This window comes from Pistacia vera, unplaced genomic scaffold, assembly GCF_008641045.1.
Source record: "Pistacia vera cultivar Batoury unplaced genomic scaffold, PisVer_v2 Contig288, whole genome shotgun sequence".
Lineage (NCBI taxonomy): Eukaryota > Viridiplantae > Streptophyta > Magnoliopsida > Sapindales > Anacardiaceae > Pistacia > Pistacia vera.
Genome location: NW_022196099.1, coordinates 196,201 through 220,950, shown reverse-complemented (window position 1 = coordinate 220,950; position 24,750 = coordinate 196,201). Strand labels below are relative to the sequence as shown.

At 37.2% G+C, this 24,750-nt stretch overlaps 2 protein-coding genes across 2 annotated transcripts; one reads left to right on the top strand and one right to left on the bottom strand.

Annotated features, from left to right (window-relative positions):
• The first annotated feature begins 17,619 nt into the window (after positions 1 to 17,619).
• LOC116134443 (NADH dehydrogenase [ubiquinone] 1 alpha subcomplex subunit 13-A) lies at positions 17,620 to 20,379 on the top strand. Its single transcript, XM_031420121.1, has 3 exons — positions 17,620 to 17,932; positions 19,719 to 19,790; positions 19,890 to 20,379. Exons 1-3 carry the CDS (start codon positions 17,718 to 17,720, stop codon positions 20,032 to 20,034), a joined length of 432 nt encoding a protein of 143 aa, XP_031275981.1. The 5' UTR covers positions 17,620 to 17,717; the 3' UTR covers positions 20,035 to 20,379.
• Positions 20,380 to 24,136: 3,757 nt separating this feature from the next.
• On the bottom strand, positions 24,137 to 24,529 carry LOC116134414 (S-protein homolog 1-like). Its single transcript, XM_031420090.1, has one exon. The coding sequence runs from the start codon at positions 24,527 to 24,529 to the stop codon at positions 24,137 to 24,139; it is 393 nt and encodes a 130-aa protein (XP_031275950.1).
• Positions 24,530 to 24,750: the final 221 nt, after the last annotated feature.

Sequence of the window (24,750 nt, the reverse complement as noted above, 5' to 3'; positions counted from 1 at the left end):
CTAAATCAACCTAAATCCCCCCCCCCCACACTTAAAACTGCATTGTCCCCAATGGAAGATGAAATGCAAAGAAAGGGCAAAAATAACCAAATTAAAATGCAGAAGAAAATAAACTCCCTTTGGGTTGCCTCCCAAGCACGCCTTTGTTTATTCGTTGGCCGACTCAAGCTTTTGTTCTTGCGATGCACTAAGTAACATTCTACCATCTCCCAGGAACACGTTCTTGAGGTAACTAGGAGAGGCTTCAAATCTGGAACGGGGGCCTACAAACAGAAGGTAAAGGCCTCTCGTTAGAAATTGGTAATGCATACAAGGAAATTTACCTGACTGCTGCTGTAACTTTGGAGAATCTATTCATGCTGCAATCGTTTCCTGCAAATCAATACTAAAGCTAATCCTCATTCTCTTCCTCAAGATGCTTACAATGGTAACTCCCAATCCATCTTTTCCATTGAGTTCAAAAACTTCCTGTGCTAAAGAATCAACCACATCAATAGAATAAACATGATCATCATCATCATCATCATATTTCATGGCATCATAATGTCAACTTAACAATTTCACCATCAAATTCCATTGTAAGTATGCACACTATGAACATCTATCTTAGTCTTGGATGTTTTTAAGAATGGTCTTCCTAACAAATAGGGGCAGTTTGATCACCATTTTTCCATATCAAGTACACAGAAATCAGTAGGGAAAATTAAGCCATTACTTGTACCAAAACATCCTCAACTACACCCTTAGGATAGGCATTAGATCCATCTGCTATGAATCACACACACCAGTTTTATTCAAAGGTCCAAGTTTCAAAAAGCATATATGGATATGGCATGACTAATAGAAGCTCCTAAGTCTATCATGGCCTTCTCAAACCTAGTGTTACCTATCGTACAAGGGATGTAAACATACCTGGATCCTTGCACTTCGTTGGAAGTTTTCCTAAATCACTGCAGAACCATTTCTCCCCACTCTCACCTTTTCACACCCCTTAAGTTTCTGTTTCCTCTTAGTGTGCACAATTCTTTCAAGAATTTGCATAACGAGGTACTTGTTTAATAGCATCTAAGATGAAATATTTACCTGCATCTACGAAAAGCTCATTATATCTCTGTTCTGCTCGTCTTTTCTAGATTCTGCCAAAGCTTGAGGAAAGGGGGTATTGGTTTATAATCGACAAAGGTGGAAACTTACGCTTAGGAACACCATCGTCGTGGGAACGTCTGTCTACAATGACCTCTTTCCTCCTTTTCTTCCTTCGACGTGCAGGCGCCTTTATTGGAATCTCAACCTCTTTACCACTTCTCAAGAGATTGCACTTACATTCTCTCTTGGATTGACCACCGTTTGAGAGGTAATTTCCCCAAACTTTGCGCCTCTAGCTTACTGATTGCTGTTGCCATCTGCCCTATTGATTCTACTCAAACTTTGAACACTAGCCCTCGTCTCCTGTTGAAATTGCAAAGTGTTAGTAGCAAGAGATTTAACAATATCTTCTAAAGACATAATAGAATTAGCAGTTTGGTCTAGTTGTTGTCTAGGGGGGTATGGCTGCTTGTACTGCTGGTAATTTGGGCATTTTGAGGGTAGGGCTGACTCTTTGTGGATTCCCATAGCCAAGATTAGGATGATCCCCATTCAGGGTTATAAGTGCTCGAATAAGGATCATACTTCCTTTGCGGTTTGTCCAGGAAAACTACTTGCTGCATTTACTTGCTCACAGGCTCCCTTGAAGAGTTGGCATATCAGTTGATGCCCTACTACCGAACAAATTCCACAAGCCTTCACTGTTTGCATTTCCCTACAGCCATTTGATGAACAAGAGAGTTAGACTAGAGATTGTTTGTTCTAGGGAAGAAATATTTACCTCATTATCATGCTAATGGAAGGTCAAGCCTACTGCTAAACGTTGAGAATTGGCCGCCATATTTGCAATCAAGTTCCTCGCGGCCTCAGGGGTCTTATCCACCAAAGCTCCACACTTGCAGCTCAATCATGCTCCTATCAGTGTATGTAAGCCCTCGTAGAAGTACTGGATCAGTAACTGCTCACTAATCTGATGACGGGGGCAGCTTGCACACAATTTCTTAAACGGTTCCCATATTCATGTAGGGACTCTCCGTTGTGGCTGCTTACACCACAAATTTCTTTCCGATGTTGGCTGCCCTCGAAGCTGGGAAATATTTCTCCAAAAATAATCTCTTCATCTCGTTCCATGTGGTTAAGTTCCAGAGGGTAGATAATAAAGCCAATCCTTAGCCAAATCGTTCAAAGAAAACGGGAAAGCTCTTAATTTAATTTGCTCCTCGGTCACCCCCGTAGGTTTCATACTCGTGCAAACCACATGAAGCTCCTTTAATGCTTATGAGGGTCTTCACCTGCAAGGCCTGAAAAGTGGGCAAGAGATGTATTAGTCCAGATTTTAACTAAAAGTAGTAGCAGCAGCATCTAAAACAGAAACGTTATGCATAAAGGTGCTTGATTCAAATCAGGGGCAGCAAGCTCTTTCAAGTTCCGATTTCCAGCCATGACGTCCTCCTCTTCTATATCAGAGTTGCTAGCAAATTGGAATCAAAAGCCAAATTGCTTTCCTCAGAATTTCTCCGAACTTCCTTCCTTAACCTACGCAAAGTCTTTCAATTTCTGGATCGAATGTTAAATCACCAAGGTTAGAGGACCTGGTCATACGCAAAAAACCTAATAAAGAATTAGAATGAATGACAAAAATTGAAAACTAACTAGAAAAATTAAAAAAATAAATTAAATTGGCCAGAACCACTAAAACAGCAAAAACTATATCAAACATTCGAATTTGGCCTCAAGAGGGGGGGGCTAGAAATAATTTCTAGTTTTGCTCAGAACGTCTTTTCTGCGAAACAAGTACTTGCAGCACTCCTAACTCAACCAAAATTTTCCTTATGAATTCTACTGTTCATCCGGAATGGTACTACTGTTCACAATTTTTTTCTTTTCTTTTTTTTTTCTGCAAAATAAAAAAAATATAACAAAAAACGCATAAAAAAAATCACAAAAACAAAATATCAACTAGAATCACTCCCCGGCAACGGCGCCAAAATCTGGCATGCTATCGTAGGCACCCAGAATTAAAACCTTCCGAACCTAACTACTGAACTGTAAGTAGGGTAAGCAAGGGTCGATCCCACGAAGATGTCTAGCCGAATTTTCTTTGATGTGAAAAGGCTGGGGGGTTTGTGTCAAAACAGAAAACAATCTTAGCAAAACAAAAACAATTTAATTCGAATTCAATCAAAATGACGAACTTGGTCTCTGTCGCATCCACCATCGGAATCTTACAACTGATCATTGATGCAAATATAATCAATTCACCATTGTACTCTTCACGTTGGAACTAATTTCCTATCTCTCCTTAATTGTAATTAATCAGGAAACAAGCGATCCTAATTAATCTTACCCCTAAACAACCCTAGACAAGCGCTCAAGATTTAATCTAGTGGCAGCCTTAAGAATTAGAGAGACCGATGAAGCTAAACAACACAAACACAAGCGGTTGTATTTAATTTAGTTGAATGTTCTTCGTAAGGTTACTAATTCCTGACGCAGCAAATTACTAACCCTAATTGCTTCACAAGTTGGAGGTATCAAACAATTATTTATTTGATATCAAACTTAGCAGTAGATTTCAACAAATAATACACTAGCAGTAGATTTCAACAAGTTGGAGGGATCAAACAATTACAGACATTGCCCTTGTTATTACCATTATTTACAAAAATGCCATTATACCCAGAACTAGCCACCACTAATAACCACCGTCGACCGCCACCGAAGGTTGCCAAAAGTCGCCATAATGGCGTACAACTGCCCCTATATGGCCGACCGTGCGCAGGTGAGGCTTTTTCGGATCCAAAAAAAGCCAGATATGGTTGTTTCACTGCCAAGGATGTGGTCGTGAAATGGTGACCGATCTGGTTGTGAAACGGTTGGCATTTCACGGCCAAAGACTTGGCCATTTCACGGCTAGATCTGTGGCACTAATCAGCGTCACGACCAGATTTGTGGCACTGCCAGCGGCCGCCAACAGTGGCTTAGGGTGGGTAGGGGTGCTTTTGTTAAGTTTAAAACGTTTTTGGTTGTTATAGTGTTTTTGCTAAATCTAAAAAAATAGGGGGTTAAAAGAAATTATTCAAAAAATAATAATGAAAATGACTGTTATATTAATATTTAAAAAGGAAGTAATTTAGTAATTTATATAACATACCCACTCATTTATCCTTCAAACCAAACATATTATTCATTAATTTATTCGAACCAACCAAACACATTGTAGTAACTGTTTCATACTAGGATACTCATAGAAATACATCAAGTAAAATACATTTTTATTAGCAAAAGTAAATGGGCCCAAAATTTTCTTTTAATACATATAATCATTCTTTATACAAAGTAAGGTATCATTTGTAAAAGTTATCCAAAACAGTGGATAGTGTAGCTATTGCCCCTTGCTTGCCGACGCCCATTCGACCGCGTCCTCACCTAGATCCTGCAAACACAAAGAGAAACAACGGGGTGAGCACAAAATAATGCTCAGTAAGTAAATCCTCTACTTGTCTGTCCTTGTAACTCTTTCTCGTAATTCTTTCCTTACACTCTTCTCATCTCATTTATTTTCTCTTTCTATTTCTCTTTCACAAAGCTCTTTTCTATTAACTTTCTGTTGTATGTCACAGCCTCATCTTACCGGAGGCACGACCAGGTGGAGTTCACAAAGCACCAACCCACTCTTCGTGACTTCCGGGTGGAGTTCACTAAGAACTAACCCATCCTTCATAACTTTCGGGTGGAGTTCACAAAGCAACAACCCCTTCTTCATAACTTCCGGGTGGAGTTCACAAAGCACCAACCCATTCTTCATAACTTCCGGGTGGAGTTCACAAAGCACCAACCCATTCTTCATAACTTCCAGGTGGAGTTCACAAAGCACCAACCCATTCTTAGATTTTCTCATTCTCTTTATTTTTAGAGTAGCCCATTCACAAAGTTCTCAACTCTTTCTCAAACTACTTCTCAATGCACAATTACTGCGTAAGGATGGTTCATGCTTAAAGTTTCTTACTTAGTGCACTTATGAAATGCACAAATGCAATATTGCACCAAAATAGTCATTCTGCGCAGGTCATACTCAAGAAGGTATAACTTGAGTTATACACATCGTATTGCTACGATTTTGGTCTCTTTTAAAGCTTAGATACAGGGCTATAACTTTTATGTTTTTGTCTCAACCCAGTTCAACCTGTAAGATGCCCAAAAATCACACAGAAAGTCACAGCTGTGACAGGGCAGTTTTTCACTTGGGCATTTCATCAAACAATTAATGTGCATACACAAACTTTACTTTATCTATAACTCTACTCCTCTCTTCCACCATCCAAAATGAGAGGAAACTCCCTCACATAGCTATAATTCCTGTCATAAAAGAACACTCCCAAAGAAATTACTCAATCTCCTCCAACTTCATCTCAAACTACATCCTCTCATCACATCTCAAAAACACTTCTCATAATTTAAGCATATCCAATAACTATGACTAAGCACAAATCTCATTTAAATTTTTCAGTATGTATAACATCTGGCAGCTATCGTAGCACCCAGAATTAAAACCTTCCGAACCTACTACTGAACTGTAAGTAGGGGAAGCAAGGGTCGATCCCACGAAGAGTGTCTAGCCGAATTTTCTTGATGTGAAAAAGGCTGGGGTTTGTGTCAACAGAAAACATCTTAGCAAAAACAAAAACAATTTAATCGAATTCAATCAAAATGACGAACTTGGTCTCTGTCGGCATCCACCATCGGAATCTTACAAACTGATCATTGATGCAAATAATATTTACCTCATTATCACGCCTAGATGGAAGGTCAAGCCTACTGCCAAACTGTTGAGAATTGGCCGCCATATTTGCAATCAAGTTTCTCGCGGCCTCAGGAGTCTTATCCACCAAAGCTCCACCACTTGCAGCATCAATCATGCTCCTATCAGTGTATGTGAGGCCCTCATAGAAGTACTGGATCAGTAACCACTCACTAATCTGATGATGGGGGCAGCTTGCACACAATTTCTTAAAGTGTTCCCAATATTCATGTAGGGACTCTCAGTTATGCTACCTTACACCACAAATTTCTTTCCGGATGTTGGCTGCCCTCGAAGCTGGGAAATATTTCTCCAGAAACAATCTCTTCATCTCATTCCATGTGGTTATATTCCGGAGGGTAGATAATAAAGCCAATCCTTAGCTGAATCCTTCAAAGAAAACGGGAAAGCTCTTGATTTAATTTGCTCCTCGGTCACCCTCGTAGGTTTCATACTCTTGCAAACTACATGAAGCTCCTTTAAATGCTTATGAGGGTCTTCACCTACAAGGCCATGAAAAGTGGGCAAGAGATGTATTAGTCCAGATTTTAACTCAAAAGTAGTAGCAGCAGCAGCATCTAGAACAGGAAACGTTATGCATAAAGGTGCTTGATTCAAATCAGGGGCAACAAGCTCTTTCAAAGTCCGATTTCCAGCCATGACGTCCTCCTCTTCTATATTAGAGTTGCTAGCAAATTGGGAATCAAAAGCCAAATTGCTTTCCTCAGAATTTCTCCGAACTTCCTTCCTTAACCTACGCAAAGTGCTTTCAATTTCTGGATCAAATGTTAATTCACCAAGGTTAGAGGACTTGGTCATACAACAAAAAACCTAATACAAGAATTAGAATGAATGACAAAAATTGAAAACTAACTAGGAAATTTAAAAAAAATTAAATTAAATTAAATTGGCTAGAAACACTAAAATGGCAAAAACTGTATCAAAACATTCTAATTTGGCCTCAAGAGGGTGGGGCTAGAAATTTTTATAGTTTTGCTCAGAATGTCGTTTTCTTCGAAACGGGTACTCGCAGCACTCCTAACTCAACCAAAATTTTCCTTATGAATAGTACTACTGTTCATCCAGAACAGTACTACTGTTCACAGTTTTTTTTTTCTTTTCTTTTTTCTGCAAAATAAAAAAAGTATAACAAAAAACGCAATAAAAAAAAATCACAAAAACAAAAATAATCCACTAGAATCACTCCCCGGCAACGGTGCCAAAATCTGGCGTGCTGTTTGTAGGCACCCAGAATTAAAACCTTCCGAACCTAACTACTGAACTTAATAGGGTAAGCAAGGTCATCCCATGAAGAGTGCTAGCCGAATTTTCTTTGATGTGAAAAAGGCAGGGGGGTTTGTGTAAAAACAGGAAAACAATCTCCAAAAACAAAAACTTTAATTCGAATTCATCAAAATGACGAACTTGGTCTCTGTCAACATCCACCATCGGAATCTTACTACTGATCATTGATGCAAAGATAATCAATTCACACATTGAATATTCACCGTTGGAACTAATTTCCTATCTCTCCTTAATTATATTAATCAGAAACAAGCGATCCTAATTAATCTTACCCCTAAACAACCCTAGACAGCGCTCAAGATTTAATCTATCGAGCCTTAAGAATTAGGAGATCGATAGCTAAACAACACAAACACAAGCGTTGTATTTAATTTAGTTGATTTCTTCGTAAGGTTACTAATTCCTGACGCAGCAAATTACTAACCCTAATTGCTTCACAAGTTGGGGGATCAACAATTACGGATTTGATATCAAACTGCAGTAGATTTCAACAATAATACACTAGTAGGCCTCCTAGTAATTAAATGCATCAATCATGAAAATATGCACAGAATAACATTCAATACTCAACATGAATTTAAACACTAAAAACAAGATCTCACAGTTTATTTGATTCCGAGGTTCCGTTTCTTTGACCAGTTACAAAAGTTCTAGCCGCTCATGGCCATCACAAAAACTCAAGAGAAAGAAAATTCCAGAGAGGAAAAGAGAGAGAGGCGTGGTGCCTTCAAACCAATCTGATCTCCTTGTTATCCAATTTGAATTCGAATCCCACTCAATCTCCTAAAGAAATATTCTCATATCCTAAAATAACATTATCCTATTTTAATTAATGGAAAAAAATAAAATAGAGTCCTAATAAATAGGAAAGTGGTGTTTCCCAGCTGTAATTTTCGTGCAGCATGTGTCTTCAAAACTGCAATAATAGACTGACTTGCATAACAAGTCAAAATGCTCCCGGACTTCGGCATGCAGGTGCGTCACTTCAACCTCGATTACAACCTTTATTCAGCTAGTATCTCTACACACTCAAAACATGAAAGTTGTGATCTCTTTCTTAGCGTTCCACAGCATTTTGAATCATCCAATCGGAGCTCGGATGAAGAATTATGCCCAGAATACGAAGCAGTGGCGAAACTGTCCGAATTCCCCTAATTATTCCGTTTTTCAATTAACACCTCCATTTTGCTTCCTAAACCAAAATAAAGTAATAATGAGTACAATTAGGAACAAAATACATATAAAAGAGTAAACATTAAGGGGGTTAAATTGACATTTTGCATTCCCATCAGGAGGTTAGGGCATGTTAGTGAAAAAGGATTAGTTGAGCTGAGTAAGCAAAGTTCTAGAGGAGATAAAGTAAAGAACTGGATTTCTGTGATCACTACATTTATGGGAAGATGAACAAATTAGGTTTAGTGTGAGAAACCACTGTTCTAAGTATTTTAGATTATTTACATTCAGATGTGTGTGGGGCGAACTAAATATCCATCTTTGGAGTTTAGGTATTCATTAACATCATAGATGATACTCAGGAGGCTCTGGATCTATTTCTTGAAAACTAAGGAGAGGCCTTTAGGAAATTCAAAGATTGGAAGTCCTGATAGAAAATCAATAGGGAAGAAATCAAACTCAGAACCGATAAGGAGTTTAGAATTTATAACATGAAGAGTTTGATAGTCTGTGTGGAAAGTAGAATTTTGAGGCATAGAACAGTAAGAACCACAACCCCACAGAATGGTTTAGCAGAAAGGATGAATAGGACCATTCTAGAAAATGTTAGAACCTATATCCTGTTCTATGTAACCACCAAGGTTTGGGCGGCTGCCCACACAGCTGTTTATCTAATAAACAAAATACCTTCCTCAGCTTTAGTTTCAAAACAACCATGGAGAATGGTCTGGGTAACCGTAGGGTTTTTTGGTGCACTGTGTTTGTTCATGAGAAAAACTGATAAGTACACCAAGGGTTATTAGATGCATTTTCTTAAGGTATACTAATGGTATTAAAGGTTACAAATGTTGATATTGGAGGGAAAAGGTGCATTATTAGCAGAGTGTAGGTTTAATGAGGATGAGCTGGGGTATTGAGTCAGAAAGAAGGACAATGCAGATAGGACACGGGTGTTTAATCTGGATCTAGGTGGAGAAGTTCCAAACCTGAACAATCCTGCTTCAGATCCTGTTTAGTTTCTCAAACCCAGGTGGATGAACCTAGCTTAGATGATAATGATGATAATGATGGTGATGGAAATGATTTACAAAATATCAACTAGCTAGAGATAAATAAAAAGGGAATTAAACTACCTAGAGGTACTCACGTGCTGATATGGTAGCCTTTGCTCTTCAAGTTGCTGAAGAGATTGATGAGGAATCTAGAACTGTTAATGAAGCCATGATAGTAAAGATTCTAGGCATTGGAAACTGGCCAGGCAGGAAAGTATGATTCTCTAATCAGAATCGACCTGGATTTAAGTTAACAAACTTGAAGGCAGTAGGGTGGTTAAGTCAAATGGGTTTTCAAAAGGAAAGAGGGTATACTAGGGTAGAAGCACCTAGTTTTAAGCAAGATGGTAGCCAAAGGTTTCACACAAGTTGAAGGATAGACTACAATGAAATTTCTCACCATTGTTAGACACACCCCTATCAGAATTCTCTTATCCTTGTAGCTCAGTTTGATTTAGAATTAAGCAGTTAGACATCAAAACAGCCTTCTTAATGGTGATTTAAAAAAGAATTTTGAGGAGCACCTGAGTTTTTGAAAGGGGTCTAAAACCAAGTCTGTTTGTTGAAAAATCCTTGTTGGATTAAAGCAGTCACTAGGCAGTGGTATAGGAAATTTGATTGTTTTTGGTGAATGCTAGTTTTATTCGAAGTATCTTTGATGGTTGTTTTTATTTCAAGTGTTTGTTTGTGAATGCTACATCTATTTGGCTTTGTACTGGGATGATATGCTTAGCTTGTAAAGATCTTTTGAAATTGCTAAATTCCAAGGAGAGATGAGTAGACAATTTGAAATGAAAGTTTAGGGCAAGCTAAGAAGATCCTAGGAAGATATTGAAAGGAATAGAAAAATGGAAAACTGGTGTTGTCACAAGAAGAATATGCTGGAAAAATCATAAGGAAGTTTAACATGAGTAATTCTAAACCTGTTAAAACACCTTTAGGACAGCATTTTAAACTCTTACAGTATAGTGCCCAAACAGAAGAAGAAAAGAAAGAAGGGCTTGCATTTGTACGAATGTATAGGGAGCTTGATGTATTTGATGTTTGTACAGACTAGATTTGGCCTTTGCAGTCAGTTCTGTAAGTAGTTTATGAGTAATCCTGGGAAGAATCATTGGGAGTTGTAAAATGGGTGCTTAATATGTAAGGGTACTGGCCACTGGTATGTTTACAACAGGGGGCAAAATCAGGTGAATCTCATTGTAGGATATGGGGATGTTGTTATGCTAGAAATGTGACAATAGAAAATCCATGACTTGTTTCTGTTTTTCATCTGGGATAATCTGGTTTGTTGGAAGGCTAACTTGCAGGCAATTGTTACTCTGTCAACCACGGAAGCAGAATATGTTGCAATTACAGAGGCAGTCAAAGAGGCAATGTGGCTCAAGGAATGCTTGATGAAATGGGATTGAACCAGCAACAGGTTCCAATCAAAAGTGACAGCCAAAGTGCAATTTTTCTGTGCAAAAATCAAGTTTTTCATGAGAGATCAAAACACATTGTGTCAAGTTGCACACTTTATCAGAAATTTGATTAAAGACAAAGTCATTAAGGTGGAGAAGATTCCTGGAAAAAAAAACCTAGCAAACATGTTCACTAAGTCTGTTATTTTGGACAGTTAAGGCTCTTTAAGAGCCTTCTGCACATTGAAGAAAATTATAAGAATTCTAGGGCATAAGAAAGGCAATGATCAAATGCCAAGGTGGAGATTTGTTGTGATGTGGCAATTGACCTATGCCCATGTGGAAGTCAAATTTAACTTGGGTGGTCAAAGCTATTTGTTAAAGACTAAAGGGGCAATTATGTCAAATCTATTCTTCAATAAACCTAATGCAAATTAGGTTTGTTCATTCTGTTTTCTCAAGCTTTCTCTCTTGGTTACAGAGAGGAAAGTTTTGTATGAATCTCTGGATGTGTTGGAAATCTAAAGAGCGTTGATGGAATCGAACGGTGTGGTAGGTCTTAGTTGGATTTTTCTTTTTGCTTTCACTTGTGTATAAATCTGTCACTAATATTTGTTATTGTGCGTGGTGTGCGAGAGGTTGGAGATTTGGGTTTTACGAGGGCTTTTCATCGGGTTTTGCTATGTGTTAAAGGGTGAGCGTAAATCTCTGTAAGGTTCTCTATCTCATAGTAAATTCTTCTTATTGCCCTGAAGAGTGGTGTAGGTAATTGTGTGATCACCGAACCACTATAATCTGTGTGCCTTTTATATTCAGCTTATTATCTGTTTGTATTGCTTGTGCTTTCTCTGCTGTTTTGGATTATGTACTGCTTTGGATTTTCGTTTATGGTCTCTATTTGCAACATTTCCAACTCTTTCAATAAAGTTTTTTGACTTTATTCAATTTTAATCTTAGAGAAGCAACTGATTAATGTTGAAAATAATACTTCGATTTGTCAAGAATTTGAACAGGCTCAAAATTCGGATTTGAAAAGCTTTGATAGAAAGAGAAAATCAAAGGAGAGAAAGAAAGAAACTGAGAGAAAGTTTGGGTTATACATAAGGGCATTTTAGAAAAATTAATATTTGTTGGTTGATGAGGCTTAGGGTTTGGAAAGATTTAATTTTTAACCCCTTTGTTTTTGGTTAATTTTCCTATATCCTTTTTGGTATTTGAGACCATTATTATGATTATTTTCGGAATAAATGCTATTAAATAATAATAATAATAATAATACTAATTATTATTGTTATTATATATTAAATTCTAGTTTTTGTTTATACTAAATAATCTACCTCAAAGACATATATACTTCTAGAAATAATAACATAATACATAATAGACAATATTCTAGGAATTCTTAAATAAAATTTAATTAAGAAACTTAAGAGATTTGTACGCTTATTTGTACTCAGACAAATGGATTGAGACTTAAGAAAAGGTAATAAAAAAAATATTAAATTTTGAAATTTTTGTTGTAAAAAAGAGAACATCACCAATAAATAATAAGCTTTTTTAATAACTCTGGAAATATTTGCTCATAAAATGGATATTTTAAGTATTACTTATTGAAAAAATTTCAAAGTTAAAGGAGCGGCAATGGTTACCCAAAGCTTTTCTCAATGCTTTGTAAGTAACTTGCCACACAGAAATCCCCTATGAATAGCGATTGAATAGTGAAAAGTAATCATCCAGTTGCATTACCTTTCTTTTATAACCTTCGTATTATCTGTACCCGTTAAACTTGAATGCAGACAATATAATGTGTTATCGTCACTGTGTTCTCATCCTCTCGGTTTGTCAAGTCATTATTCAAAAAAAAGACTTGTCAAATGCTGATACTAGATTGTTTTGTGTTTAATGAAGTACTGGACATGTATCCTCTCAGTCGCAAACCTAGGTAGATATTACGAGAGTCTTCCTGGTGGTTAAATTGAAGCAAAATCCAAACTCATACCAGTTGAGCCTAATATTCACATCGTTGACATGGAACCACATCTCTTCTACTTTAGCCCCTGACTAGTTATCTGTCTTGGTAGAAAAAATTGGGTAAGCACCATGTTGAGTCTAGAGGTATTGAAGTCCTAGAATTGTTCGAAACAAGTTTCTTGGAATAATTCTCACCCTAGTGGGCTAAAGCTTGTTCTATAGTAACCTCATTGCATATTTGTGGCTACGAACAATCAACACATCACTGTAATGTGTATTAAACGGGTACTTATAGAGTATTACGTTCTCCTTTTCTTCCTCTTCTTATTTCCAATAATTTCCTATTTGTCTCTATAAATTCACACGACCATAAGTTCAATTAGTAAGTGAAAATTGCATTAAAATGCATTTAGCATATATTTAAGTAACTGTAATTTCGTGTGTTATTTGCTCTAACTGATCTTAGACAAATTTCACTTCATGCTTTGTTAATTCAATTTGTGTAAAAATCACGCTATCTGCATTTTTGCTAATGTCGATTTGTGTAAACCCAAATACACTTGGTGTGAATTTCATGTCAAGTGCATTTTTGCTATTGTCAATTCGCATATATCACTATCAAAGTATCACCCATTTTGCATGAACTTCACACTAATAGGGTAACAAATATGCAAACTCGTTGAAACATCAAATTCCTCACAAATCAGCCAAAATAAACAATGACACTTCTAATGTACTCAATAATTAATCAACATATCCACCATAACAATATCTTATAGAATCATCATATTACTAAAAAAATCACACATAAACAATATTGGATGTATGGGCCAAAAATTGTCTTGGGCCTTATCAGGCCCAAACAGGTATTTTCTACCATGAAAGCCCAAAGTCGTGGTCCAATTTCGGTTGGGCCTACGTCAGAATTCATGTCATGGGCTGAGCACACGGCCTAAGCTCAAACCCTCTCCAGATTGGGCATCACCATTAACCCACCTAAGGCCAAACTTGTTGGTCCAAGATGATTAGGACTCTTCCTACTTGGGTTCTATCCTAATTTGCCCAAGATCTCGTATCTTATGTGAATTAGGACTCTTAATCCTACAAAGGCAAGCAAATCAGGATCTTTTCCTATTCATTAAACCTCTACCACTATGGATTCAAAGTCTTACTAGGATACAAAGATCATATAACTGCTATATAAACAGGGGTCACTCCTCTCTTTAAGCATTCTATCTCCACTAAAATCACCTACTTGCTCCTAAGTTCTTGCTCCCGAGAACTTGACGCCTTCACCGTAGTCCTGGTCTCCGACAAAACTCCCGGTAATCCTTCTTTCCCTTAATTCTTATTAAATAATCTCTTTCAACATTGTTGACTTGAGAGTCAGAGTGCCTAAGGGAAATACCACCCCGAAGTTTCCCGTAAACTTCACGCTCGTCTCTTCATGTGTGCAGGTCCAGCAGATTGTCAATGACCTCAACCTCATAGGATTAGACCATATTTTCGTAACCATAGATTTTTTGCATCTATAGTTTGGCGCCTACCGTGGGGCCTCTAGCAATCAACTCTCGTTGAAATCACAAACACTGCCTCAACAGACCTAGCGACTAAGGTTGAGGCTCTCTCGGCACTAATGCGACAACAGGTCGACAAGATCAAAACACTGGAAGCTGAAAATAACAACATCCGAGCCAAGAATCAAAGCCTACGGGAGAAGGTAACTCAATTCTATTCTCTTGACTTCCCATTTAATCAAATACTGGAGAACCGTTTCCGCGTCCCGGTAAACTCCATGCAACCACTCATGACCCCAGGCCCCATATCCTCAGCCTCAGATCCATAGTCTTCCCAACTCCAGTCATCCATAACGGATGGCTTGGCACCCAACATTACTGACGTAGCAAGCCTAGCATGCAAACATGACCCCAATCAGCTAATCCCTTAATCACCCGTGACTAGCTCACTCAAGCCATCCCTAGTAATCAGCAAAAAAAACATCAAAATCGACCATCCCATTAGTATGAATGACCCACACTACATCCAAGACCTTTCTAGCTTGGCTTTTCCCCATGGGTCAAGCACTCACCCCTACCAAACACCGCTTGAATCGGCTCACCCTCATGGGTCGAGCGGCCCCTAGGTCGCACCTTTAACCATCCATGCCGACAGAACCACCTGAACCATTACACTCGAGATGACTCATCCTGAAAGGATGAATGGGGCCCTAAACACACAAAACATTAGCCACCAAGCTACCCACAGTTACTCAGCTTGCTCTACCATACCGAGTGACAGAAATACCCATCCCCAAATCGTCAATCTAGACTTGCTATTTATCGCCACTCCCCTTGAACAAACATTAGGAAAAAAGTTGGCCGACATAGAAGTTATGATGAGACGCATATCCGAAGTCCATACACCGACCAAGAAAAGTCTTCCCTATAGTTATGCCAACTCACCCTTCGTTGACTCCATAGCCTTAACTGAGCTGCCTCAAAAGATTTCTCAATTCCAAACATGAAACCCTATGATGGTACAATCGACCCAGATGATCACATTGCCTCTTACAAATAGAGGACGTTTGCCATTTCCATACCACGGGATCTCAGGGAAGCATGTATGTGCAAGAGCTTTGGTTCTAGCCTATTAAGGCCCATTCTTCAATGGTATACAAATCTCCCCAACAATTACATAGACTCATTTGCCTAACTCACTGACACGTTCGTTGAGCAGTTTGCAAGCAGCAAGAAACTTGAGAAGCTGTCAGCCAACCTCTATAGGATCTATCAGAAGAGAGGAGAGTCGTTGTAGAATACGTCTGTCGATTCAATAAGGAGGAGATATATATCCCTTCTTACAATCTTAAATTAACAGTGGAGGCTTTCAGGAAAGAGCTACTCCTAGATGGGAAACTTTACAAAGATCTCACCAAACTGGGCTACAATACCATGGAGGACACTTTGGCCTAAGCAATCATTTAGATAAGATGAGAGGAAGATGAGGCAAATTGTAGAAGGTACATACCCTACGATGATCGCCGACAGAGCTGAAGCGACAGAAGCCCAAAAGCTCGCCAATATGAAACAAACCGCCCACCTCCAACAGAAGTAATCAGAAACTATATGACCGCCCTCCAACTCGGCCTGCATATGGACCCTCTAGTTCTTCTTCATTAGTGGTCCTTGAGTATAATCTTAATGTTAAGCCGACCTAAGTGGTAGCAATAATAAAAGGGATGGGTTAGATAGTCGAGTTGCCACCCAAGCTTAGACCCAATGTTAAAAGGGACATGACCAACTAGTGCGAGTTCCACCATGATCATGGGCACAATACAACCAACTGTATCGCTTTGAGGTTGGAGGTTACAGCCTTACTTAAAAGAGGACATCTTCGAGACTTGTTGATAGACAAGGGTAAGAGCACCATGAAAAACAGGGATGAGAAAAACCGGTCCTCCTCTCTCCTAAATCCAAAGCCAGAAGGTTTCTGCCACATGATATCAAGCGGCTCAGAAATCAGTGGAGTAAGTTACTCTTCGGCAAAAAGGCATTGCCCGAGCAAGTCATCACTCTAAAGCCCACTCTTCCCATCCACCCACACATAAGCACACCCAACAGGTCATCTAGTTTGAAGATGATGAGCTAGTCACCCTGATCACACCGCACCTTAATTGTCACCCTTACAGGGAAGTACAGTACCTTATCGCTTACAACCTCCAACCCAAAGTCTTTATAATTTACGTTTCGGAAAATCTGCACAATCGATATAAACTAAATATCAACAAAAAAAAAAAAAAAAAAAAAAACCAAAACAACCAATAGGCTGCCAATTTGGGGGATATGAGCTTCGAGGGCAATGGGGATAAGTTGTTTTTGGCCTCAAGAGGATTGGGGAAGCAAATGCAAGCCCTACAAAGGCTGTTGTGGTAGGTTCCATAAGGTTGGAGGGCTGAGGATGGCAGGAGGTGGAGGAATAGGGGGGCTCGAGGGCTGCCCTATATATTGCAATGCTGGCCACGCACAGCGCCCATCCCCAGCCCACAAACCTCTTACAAACAACCTCCTTACGGACTCCTTTGCCTTCCCTCGTCCTTTGGAACCCAAACAAATCCACTCCCCTAATGCCTGCCAACTGCTCGACAAAATGTTACAACCACCATAACAATAAAACCAACTACATCTCCGCCAAATTCGCACAAATCAATCAAATTTCTCATCCATTAAAAAAAACAAGTAAAAAACGTAACATTTCTTCATCGGCGTCCTCATCCTCGCTTGAATTCTCGTCGGCGTCCTCATCCTCACCTGAATTCTCATCGACGTCCTCCTCTTCAAAATCGTTTTTCTATTCTTCTCTCTGCTCTTGTGTCGCCGTCGTCTCCTCTGCCTCTGGACCACCTTCACTCATCGGATGATCCACCGGAGCGTCTCTTTAACAGCCTTTGAACTGTCGTCGCCTCCGGAGTCTGGGATTTGGAGTGGGGTTAGGTTTTCCTTCTCTTTCTGAATATCAGCCATGATTTTGTATAAGGAAGCTTTAAGATTAAGTATTTGTTGGAATAGGGTACTTTCATTACCGAAAATGGCAAAGAAATCAAAGGTATTCGTCGATCGTTTTTTGGGTATTTGGTTTGATTAAGCGATTGAAGAGTGGGGGTCGTTTTTAATTTTTAAAATTTAAACAAACTTCTGTTAATTATATATTATCTACATATGTTTAAATTCTTTCATTTTAACTTATTTTACATGTTTAATGAATCATAAGTGTGCCACGTCAGTTTTTCTAAATTAAAAAGTATTTTCAAGGACAATTTTTTTAAATGTAAATTTGGGAGGTTCGGCGAGTTAAATTTCCTCCGAGTTCTTCTTTTGTGCCCCTTTTTCGCAATCAACACGCACTTGGAGACTCGAAACTGACACGAAGATGACGGAGGCAGTGATCAGAAACAAGCCAGGAATGGCTAGCGTGAAAGACATGCCCATCCTCCAGGACGGGCCGCCGCCGGGCGGGTTCCCTCCGGTCCGATACGCCCGTCGTATCCCCAACACGGGCCCCAGCGCCATGGCCATCTTTCTTGCTGCTTTCGGCGCTTTCTCTTATGGCATGTATCAGGTGGGCCAGGGCAACAAGATCCGTAGGTAAAGAACTCAGAAATTTTGTTCTACATTGCTTAAAAATCTATTCTTTTAGTTATTAGTGCTATATTATTGTTGCTTTTGTTGATCTGTGATATGGGTTTTGTTGATTTCTGTTTTTATTAAGTGGGTTCTGCTGCATAGGCTTTGGTTGTTTTAGAAATTGGGGCTGGGAGTTAGGATTTTAGGGTTGTTTTTAATTGATGTTGGATTAGATTATCTCATCACATGTTTCTCAGTGGCCCACTGACCTTAATTTTAGTGAAGCAGATAATTGACATGAATCATTTTTGGAAGAACTCTTCTGGATATTTTAACATTTGAGAAAACAATCAGTATTGAGTTGCTATCAGAATTAGAAAGGATAAGCCTGAAAATTGAACAACATTGATACTTCTTATTTTTAGGTAAGCAACACTAGGAAAAGAACAAAGTATTGTGCTCCATCCACTAAACCTCAAAAATAGCGCCTGAGGCTTCTGGGGAGTAACGGATGTTACATACAGTCTAGAGTCTAGAGGTTTCCTTTAACCAGAATGTCATATTTTATCATGCTTTCATTCACCATGTTTGTCGGAAGTAACTTTATCATTCTCATATTAGGGGTCTATAGTCACACCTGTTATAGTTAATAAAGGTATTCAATTGTTCAAACTGATAAATTGATTGAACCATGGAATTATTTCTCGGTCAAGATTAATGGTGCTTGAACTTACAGTATCCCCCTTAGGGAAATGCTCTGACGGGTTGAAGTACAGTCCTAGATATCTATCTCATGCTTTGAATAAAAAAGCAAAAGAAAATAAAGGTTTCTTGATGTTGTTTTTGAATCCCTCTTTGAACCCATCCTTGCAAGTGCCATGATCCAAGTGATTTGGCTGAAAAATTGACTGAACTTTTCACATTCATATGCTTTGAACCAAGAATTGGATTTTTAAAATGGTGCCAAATGGTGTTTGATGTTGCATTGGTGGATTGAAGAACTTGCAAATTTTTAATTATGTAATTTTTGAAGTTTGGTTCTAACATTTTGGTTAGAGAGCATTTTAATTTGGTGGAGTTTCTATCTTGTATGTCAAATTAGTTCTTAAGCAAATCAGTCAAGGGTGCTGGTACAGCTGATTTTCCTTGATGAAAATGGCCTTAATTTTCCTTATTTTAATTAACAACCTTTTCCTTTTATATATCTTATGGCTTTGCATTCATGTATCCGTTGAGTGTAAGGTGGAGCATTGTTCTGCATTATTGTTGTGACAAGAAAAGATGGTGGTTTTACCTTTGAGTCAAGGGCTCTAATGCACCTTCTAGATTTTGTTTCCTTTTCCTACACTCAGAGGTTTACCAAAAATAGGAACTTGAAGGTTTTTGTTTTTTCTCGAAATTTTTGTGAAACATGTGATAGTTGTTAAGAAAAAACAATGGGAACAAGAGGATGTTTCAAACTATTGGTTTGCCTTTTGGAAATTAAGTGAATACATATCTTTATACATCTGAGAGATGTATATTTGCTGTCAATATTCCAGGGTCATTGACAGCAAATGCACTTTGCTTATACATTTGAGAGATGTGCTCTAATATTATCTCTTCTTAGGTTTCATGTCTTAATATTGCTATATTCGTCAGCTTTTTGTTTTTCTATTCGATTATCCAAGAGTTGTTATGGAGACAGGGATTCGGAATGTTGAAAAGTACTAAGAAATTTGCTGCAATTTTATTCCACTATCAGAACATAGTTGAGTTGGTTAAGCAGCTTGAAAAGTAACCGTACAATATGCTTTTATTTTTGCAGGGCACTTAAGGAAGAAAAGTATGCAGCTCGCAGGGCAATATTGCCCATGCTTCAAGCTGAAGAAGATGAAAGGTAAATTTATGACATTTTCAAATTTCTTGTCTCCCACTTGTGCCTATTACGTTAACTACAAAACGTTTATATATGATTGCTGCTGTGCTTCTTGTTTAGGTTTGTCAAAGAGTGGAAGAAATATCTTGAATATGAAGCTGAAGTAATGAAGGATGTGCCTGGTTGGAAAGTTGGTGAAAGTGTCTACAACTCAGGTAAATGGATGCCCCCAGCAACTGGTGAACTCCGTCCTGAGGTGTGGTAATGATTTTTCAACCAAAGTTTCAGAGCTGGTTTATTATCTCTTCATGCAATTTTCTTGTGTTGCTTGGTGTAGCCCCCTTTTGAACGAAATAAAAATGTGCTGAAAGATTGGTTTACGTGTATTCAAAATAACATTAGTTTCTTCTTTTTACACCCTTGACATGATAATTTCCTCTGTTTCATTTAACTTGAAATCTGATACTCTATAGCAAGACTGTCTGTTCCCATGTTAAATGTTTGGCACGATATAACTGTTTTCAACATCAGCATAGAGGTGAATTCGTGGTTGGGGTATTTGAGTTCTATTCTTGCTGGTGAATTAATAAGATATCAACTTATGGAAGAATTTTTATTGTGACAATATATATTTCCCTTGATAGAACCTATTGGGGTTCATTGAGTTTTGTAAGTGGATAAGGTGACCACCCATTTGTTCCCCACATTCCTATGTGCAAATATTCTTCTTATAGTTTATTTATTTTGAGTAGAAAATTTGTTTTTCTTTATGCATTTTTATGTCTCATCCATTGAAGGTTAGATTATTTGTGCAGTATGTTGATAAACATAAAAAGATATGTGATGATACAATTCCTTAATCAGTGAAAGTATATGCTAGATTTGTTATGAGGCAACTAGAAAATTAGGAGAAATACCTTTTCCTAAGCTTGATGATGATAGATTTATTCATGAATGCTAAAAGTACGCAGGGATGGATTGTCATAGTATATGTTTCGAATGATCAACAACTAGTAATATTGTAGAAGAGTTGGAAGTATAGCGAAATCTCTAGAGATATTGTAGAAGTTGGGTTCTATCAATATTTTCACACCGACTTAGGGGGAGAAGATGATATTGAAGAGTGATTGCTGTTATTGTTGACCTTTGTAATCTCAGTACTGTTCGTCTGACACAGACTCTAAAACTATTATATAGAGGATGGAGAAGAAAAATGTTATGTTGGTGGGTTATTGTCCCTTTTCTTGTGTGGCAATAGAATCCATCCTCATTAACTAGCCCAAGGCAATTTCCAGTATCAAAATACAAGAAACCGACTCTTCATAGGTAAAAACATCCGACTCTTTTTTACTGAGCCCCATTGCCAGTGGCACCAAACAAAAATGAGTAGTCTCAAGGAAGTGCATACCAAATGAAAAATAAATTAACCTTTCATCCTAAGGGTATACTGTCCAAGATCATCATCGTTCGAATATCAGTGAATTACCAGAGGCCACTTATTGCTCTTAAATCCATATATTGATAATGTGAACCTTCAGTTTTACTCGAGCATTAATTGTTTTATATATATATATATATATATAAACTCATTGGCACTAAGTGTGAGTGAATGCAACACCTTTGGTAATTTCTCCTCTGATCACCCTATTGAAGCGGCCAATCCCACAGATATGGATATATCTGGTCAAACAAATTACATAATATCATAAATATTAGGGGCAATGTTTTGAAACCTGATTCGGGCAATGACCCGGTTAGGCGATTGGATCCCGAGTCGAGCAGTCGAATTGGTTCGATCAGCTGGACGAACCGGTTGACGCCATCATGTTGACGTGAGGATGATGACGCCAACAGGACAAAACAGTTTCTATGCTCTTTTTTCCCTTTTGCTTTCTCAGCCTCTCTCTGAACCTTCAAAATTTCATCCACAATCTAAATTTAAATATTCTGCATCTAAGAGTCCAATAATCTACAAAAGCACTTAAAATCTATAGGCCAACGACATACAAGTGAGAAACAAGTAACCCACTGCTAATTAAAAAATTAAAACAATAGGTAACTCACTACTATACCACCAAGTCGAGAGAGAATCGGTGCGGTCTGGGTTCCAAAATAGTGATTAGGGGTATTACTTGGCCCATACATGTTGTATACACATCTGATTGAACAAATTACATAGTATCATAAATAGCTATTGGGGTATTACCCATCCCTCAAGAGAGTTTACAAATAAATAAAGATGGTATCTTTCCCTATACTGAGATATACCCCTGAGATACACCTTGAAACAATGCCGAAGCAAACATAATATCGTTTCTAGACAGATTTATATGACAATAAATTAATTACGATACCCGAGAATCTGGCATGGTTACAAATGAAAGAACATAATTATTAATGTTTTTTTGATTAAAAACAGTAAACGTGTTTAAAGTAAACCCGATAATGGGTGTGATTAAACAGTTTCTTGCTGTGTCAACTTATAATACTAGAGAACAAGTCATTTATAGAGAGATTTATATAGCTATAGAATAATTGTTAGATATCCAAAAATTACATACTTACAAGTGAAAAAAAAAAAAAAACCATAATTTCTATGTATGTAATGCCAAACATTAAATATATTTAAAATAATTAACAATCAATGTAAATCCACGTACATCTGATTGCTCAAAAAATAGTCATAGAAATTCTGAAATTAGGTTTCGTTTACAGGAAACTAATTGATTAACATATTTGCTAGATTTTTTGAAAAATGTTATTCTAAAAATCTATTTTAAGTTGAGTTGAGTTGGATTAAATTGAATATGATAGAATTTTGAAAATGTGTTTGGTATAATATCTGAAAATTATATTAAAGTTAGATAAAATGTTGAATAGTTGTTTGGTACATTTTTTGAAAACATTTTCTGAAAATATTTAGATTATTTTTTAACCCTCTACATTTGTTAATTTAGCTAAACACCTCCCACAATAAAACTTTAAACATTAACTAAAACATCCTCCCAAAATCTGGTCGTCNTCAGGTATTACCCATCCCTCAAGAGAGTTTACAAATAAACAAAGATGGTATCTTTCCCTATACTGAGATATACCCCTGAGATACACCTTGAAACAATGCCGAAGCAAACATAATATCGTTTATAGACAGATTTATATGGCAATAAATTAATTACGATACCCGAGAATCTGGCATGGTTACAAATCAAAGAACATAATTATTAATGTTTTTTTGATTAAAAACAGTAAACGTGTTTAAATTAAACCCGATAATGGGTGTGATTAAACAGTTTCTTGCTGTGTCAACTTATAATACTAGAGAACAAGTCATTTATAGAGAGATTTATATAGCTATAGAATAATTGTTAGATATCCAAAAATTACATACTTACAAGTGAAAAAAAAAAAAAACCATAATTTCTATGTATGTAATGCCAAACATTAAATATATTTAAAATAATTAACAATCAATGTAAATCCACGTACATCTGATTGCTCAAAAAATAGTCATAGAAATTCTGAAATTAGGTTTCGTTTACAGGAAACTAATTGATTAACATAATATATTATGTTTGAAAATATAAGGCCTGTTTGCTAGATTATTTGAAAAATATTATTCTAAAAAGCTATTTTAAGTTGAGTTGAGTTAGATTAAATCGAATATGATAGAGTTTTGAGAATATGTTTGGTATAATATCTGAAAATTATATTAGAGTTAGATAAAATGCTGAATAGTTGTTTGGTAGATTTTTTGAAAACATTTTTTGAAAATATTATTATTTTTTAACCCTCTACATTTGTTAATTTAGCTAAACATCTCCCACGATAAAACTTTAAACATTAACTAAAACACCCTCCCAAAATCTGGTTGTCGTCAACGGCAATCTAGCCATCGTTAACAGTCAGATCAGGCCGATCATGCGTTGTTCTGTTGGCGGCAGTGGCGGCAGCGGCAACAGTCTTGAGTGGATTAATTTTCAGATTGGAAGGAGTAAAAGGTAATTGTTTTTAGTTGAAAAAATGTTTTGAATTAAATAGAATAAAATAATAGAAAACAAGTCTCCTTCTCTTTTCATTTTCAATAGAAAAAATCTTATTTTGATTTAGATTAATATTCAAAATATTGATCCGAATAAATAAACAAACATATATTTTGTTTTTTTTTTTTAATTCAAATAGGATAACATAAAAATGATTCAAAAGAATGAAACAAACAGGGGCATAATTTTTGTATGAGGGTTCGTTTTTAATAACAACCCAAATTTTAATTGACAAGGCCCCATGAAAATCTAATTAAAATAGTAGAGTAACTTTGCCTTCATTCATTAAATTTTTTATTTATTTCAATTGTTAACAATTAAAATAGCTTACACATCAAATGGCCAGTAGTACATCTTCACCCATTGATTTTGATCCTTGCTTAAATAGAATCCAGTCTCTTTAACAAGCCAAAAGCAATTCCCAGTGTCACTGCAGAGAGCAGCTTCAGTATCCATGGTGAAAACATCGATTCTCTTCTTCTTTGTGCCCCATTGCATGTCGCACCAGAAATAAGTAGGTGGTATAATCATGTGTACACCAAATTTAAACTTGAATTCACCTTTCATCCAAAGGGTATGCTCTCCGAGATCATCGTCATGTGAATAACAATGAATAATAAAAGGCTTTTCATTGCTCTTAAATCCATTGATTATGTGAACCTTGAAATAATGTCGAAAAAACTTGTCAACTTCTTCTGAAGAAGCTGGTGTTTGAGCCATGTGGATTGAAATTGATATTGATAGAACAACAATGAAAAGAAAATTTACCCCAGAGTAACTCATGCTTGAAGAGATTTTTGCAAAATTGGCTGGTTTTCTTGTATAGTATTTTAATGATTCCTTGAGAGATAATATATGGGCATGTAATAATTGCTAGTAAATGCTGGTTACAAGTATTAAGAACTTCATAATGTCTATTTGTTAACACTTCAATTATATCT

Bases quoted from the DNA above. Each gene is read 5' to 3' on its own strand.
- LOC116134414 (XM_031420090.1), bottom strand. From the start codon at position 24,529: ATGGCTCAAACACCAGCTTCTTCAGAAGAAGTTGACAAGTTTTTTCGA.
- LOC116134443 (XM_031420121.1), top strand. From the start codon at position 17,718: ATGACGGAGGCAGTGATCAGAAACAAGCCAGGAATGGCTAGCGTGAAA. The intron at 17,933-19,718 runs GTAAAGAACTCA...TTATTTTTGCAG, and splicing joins CAGGGCAACAAGATCCGTAG to GGCACTTAAGGAAGAAAAGT. The intron at 19,791-19,889 runs GTAAATTTATGA...CTTCTTGTTTAG, and splicing joins CAAGCTGAAGAAGATGAAAG to GTTTGTCAAAGAGTGGAAGA.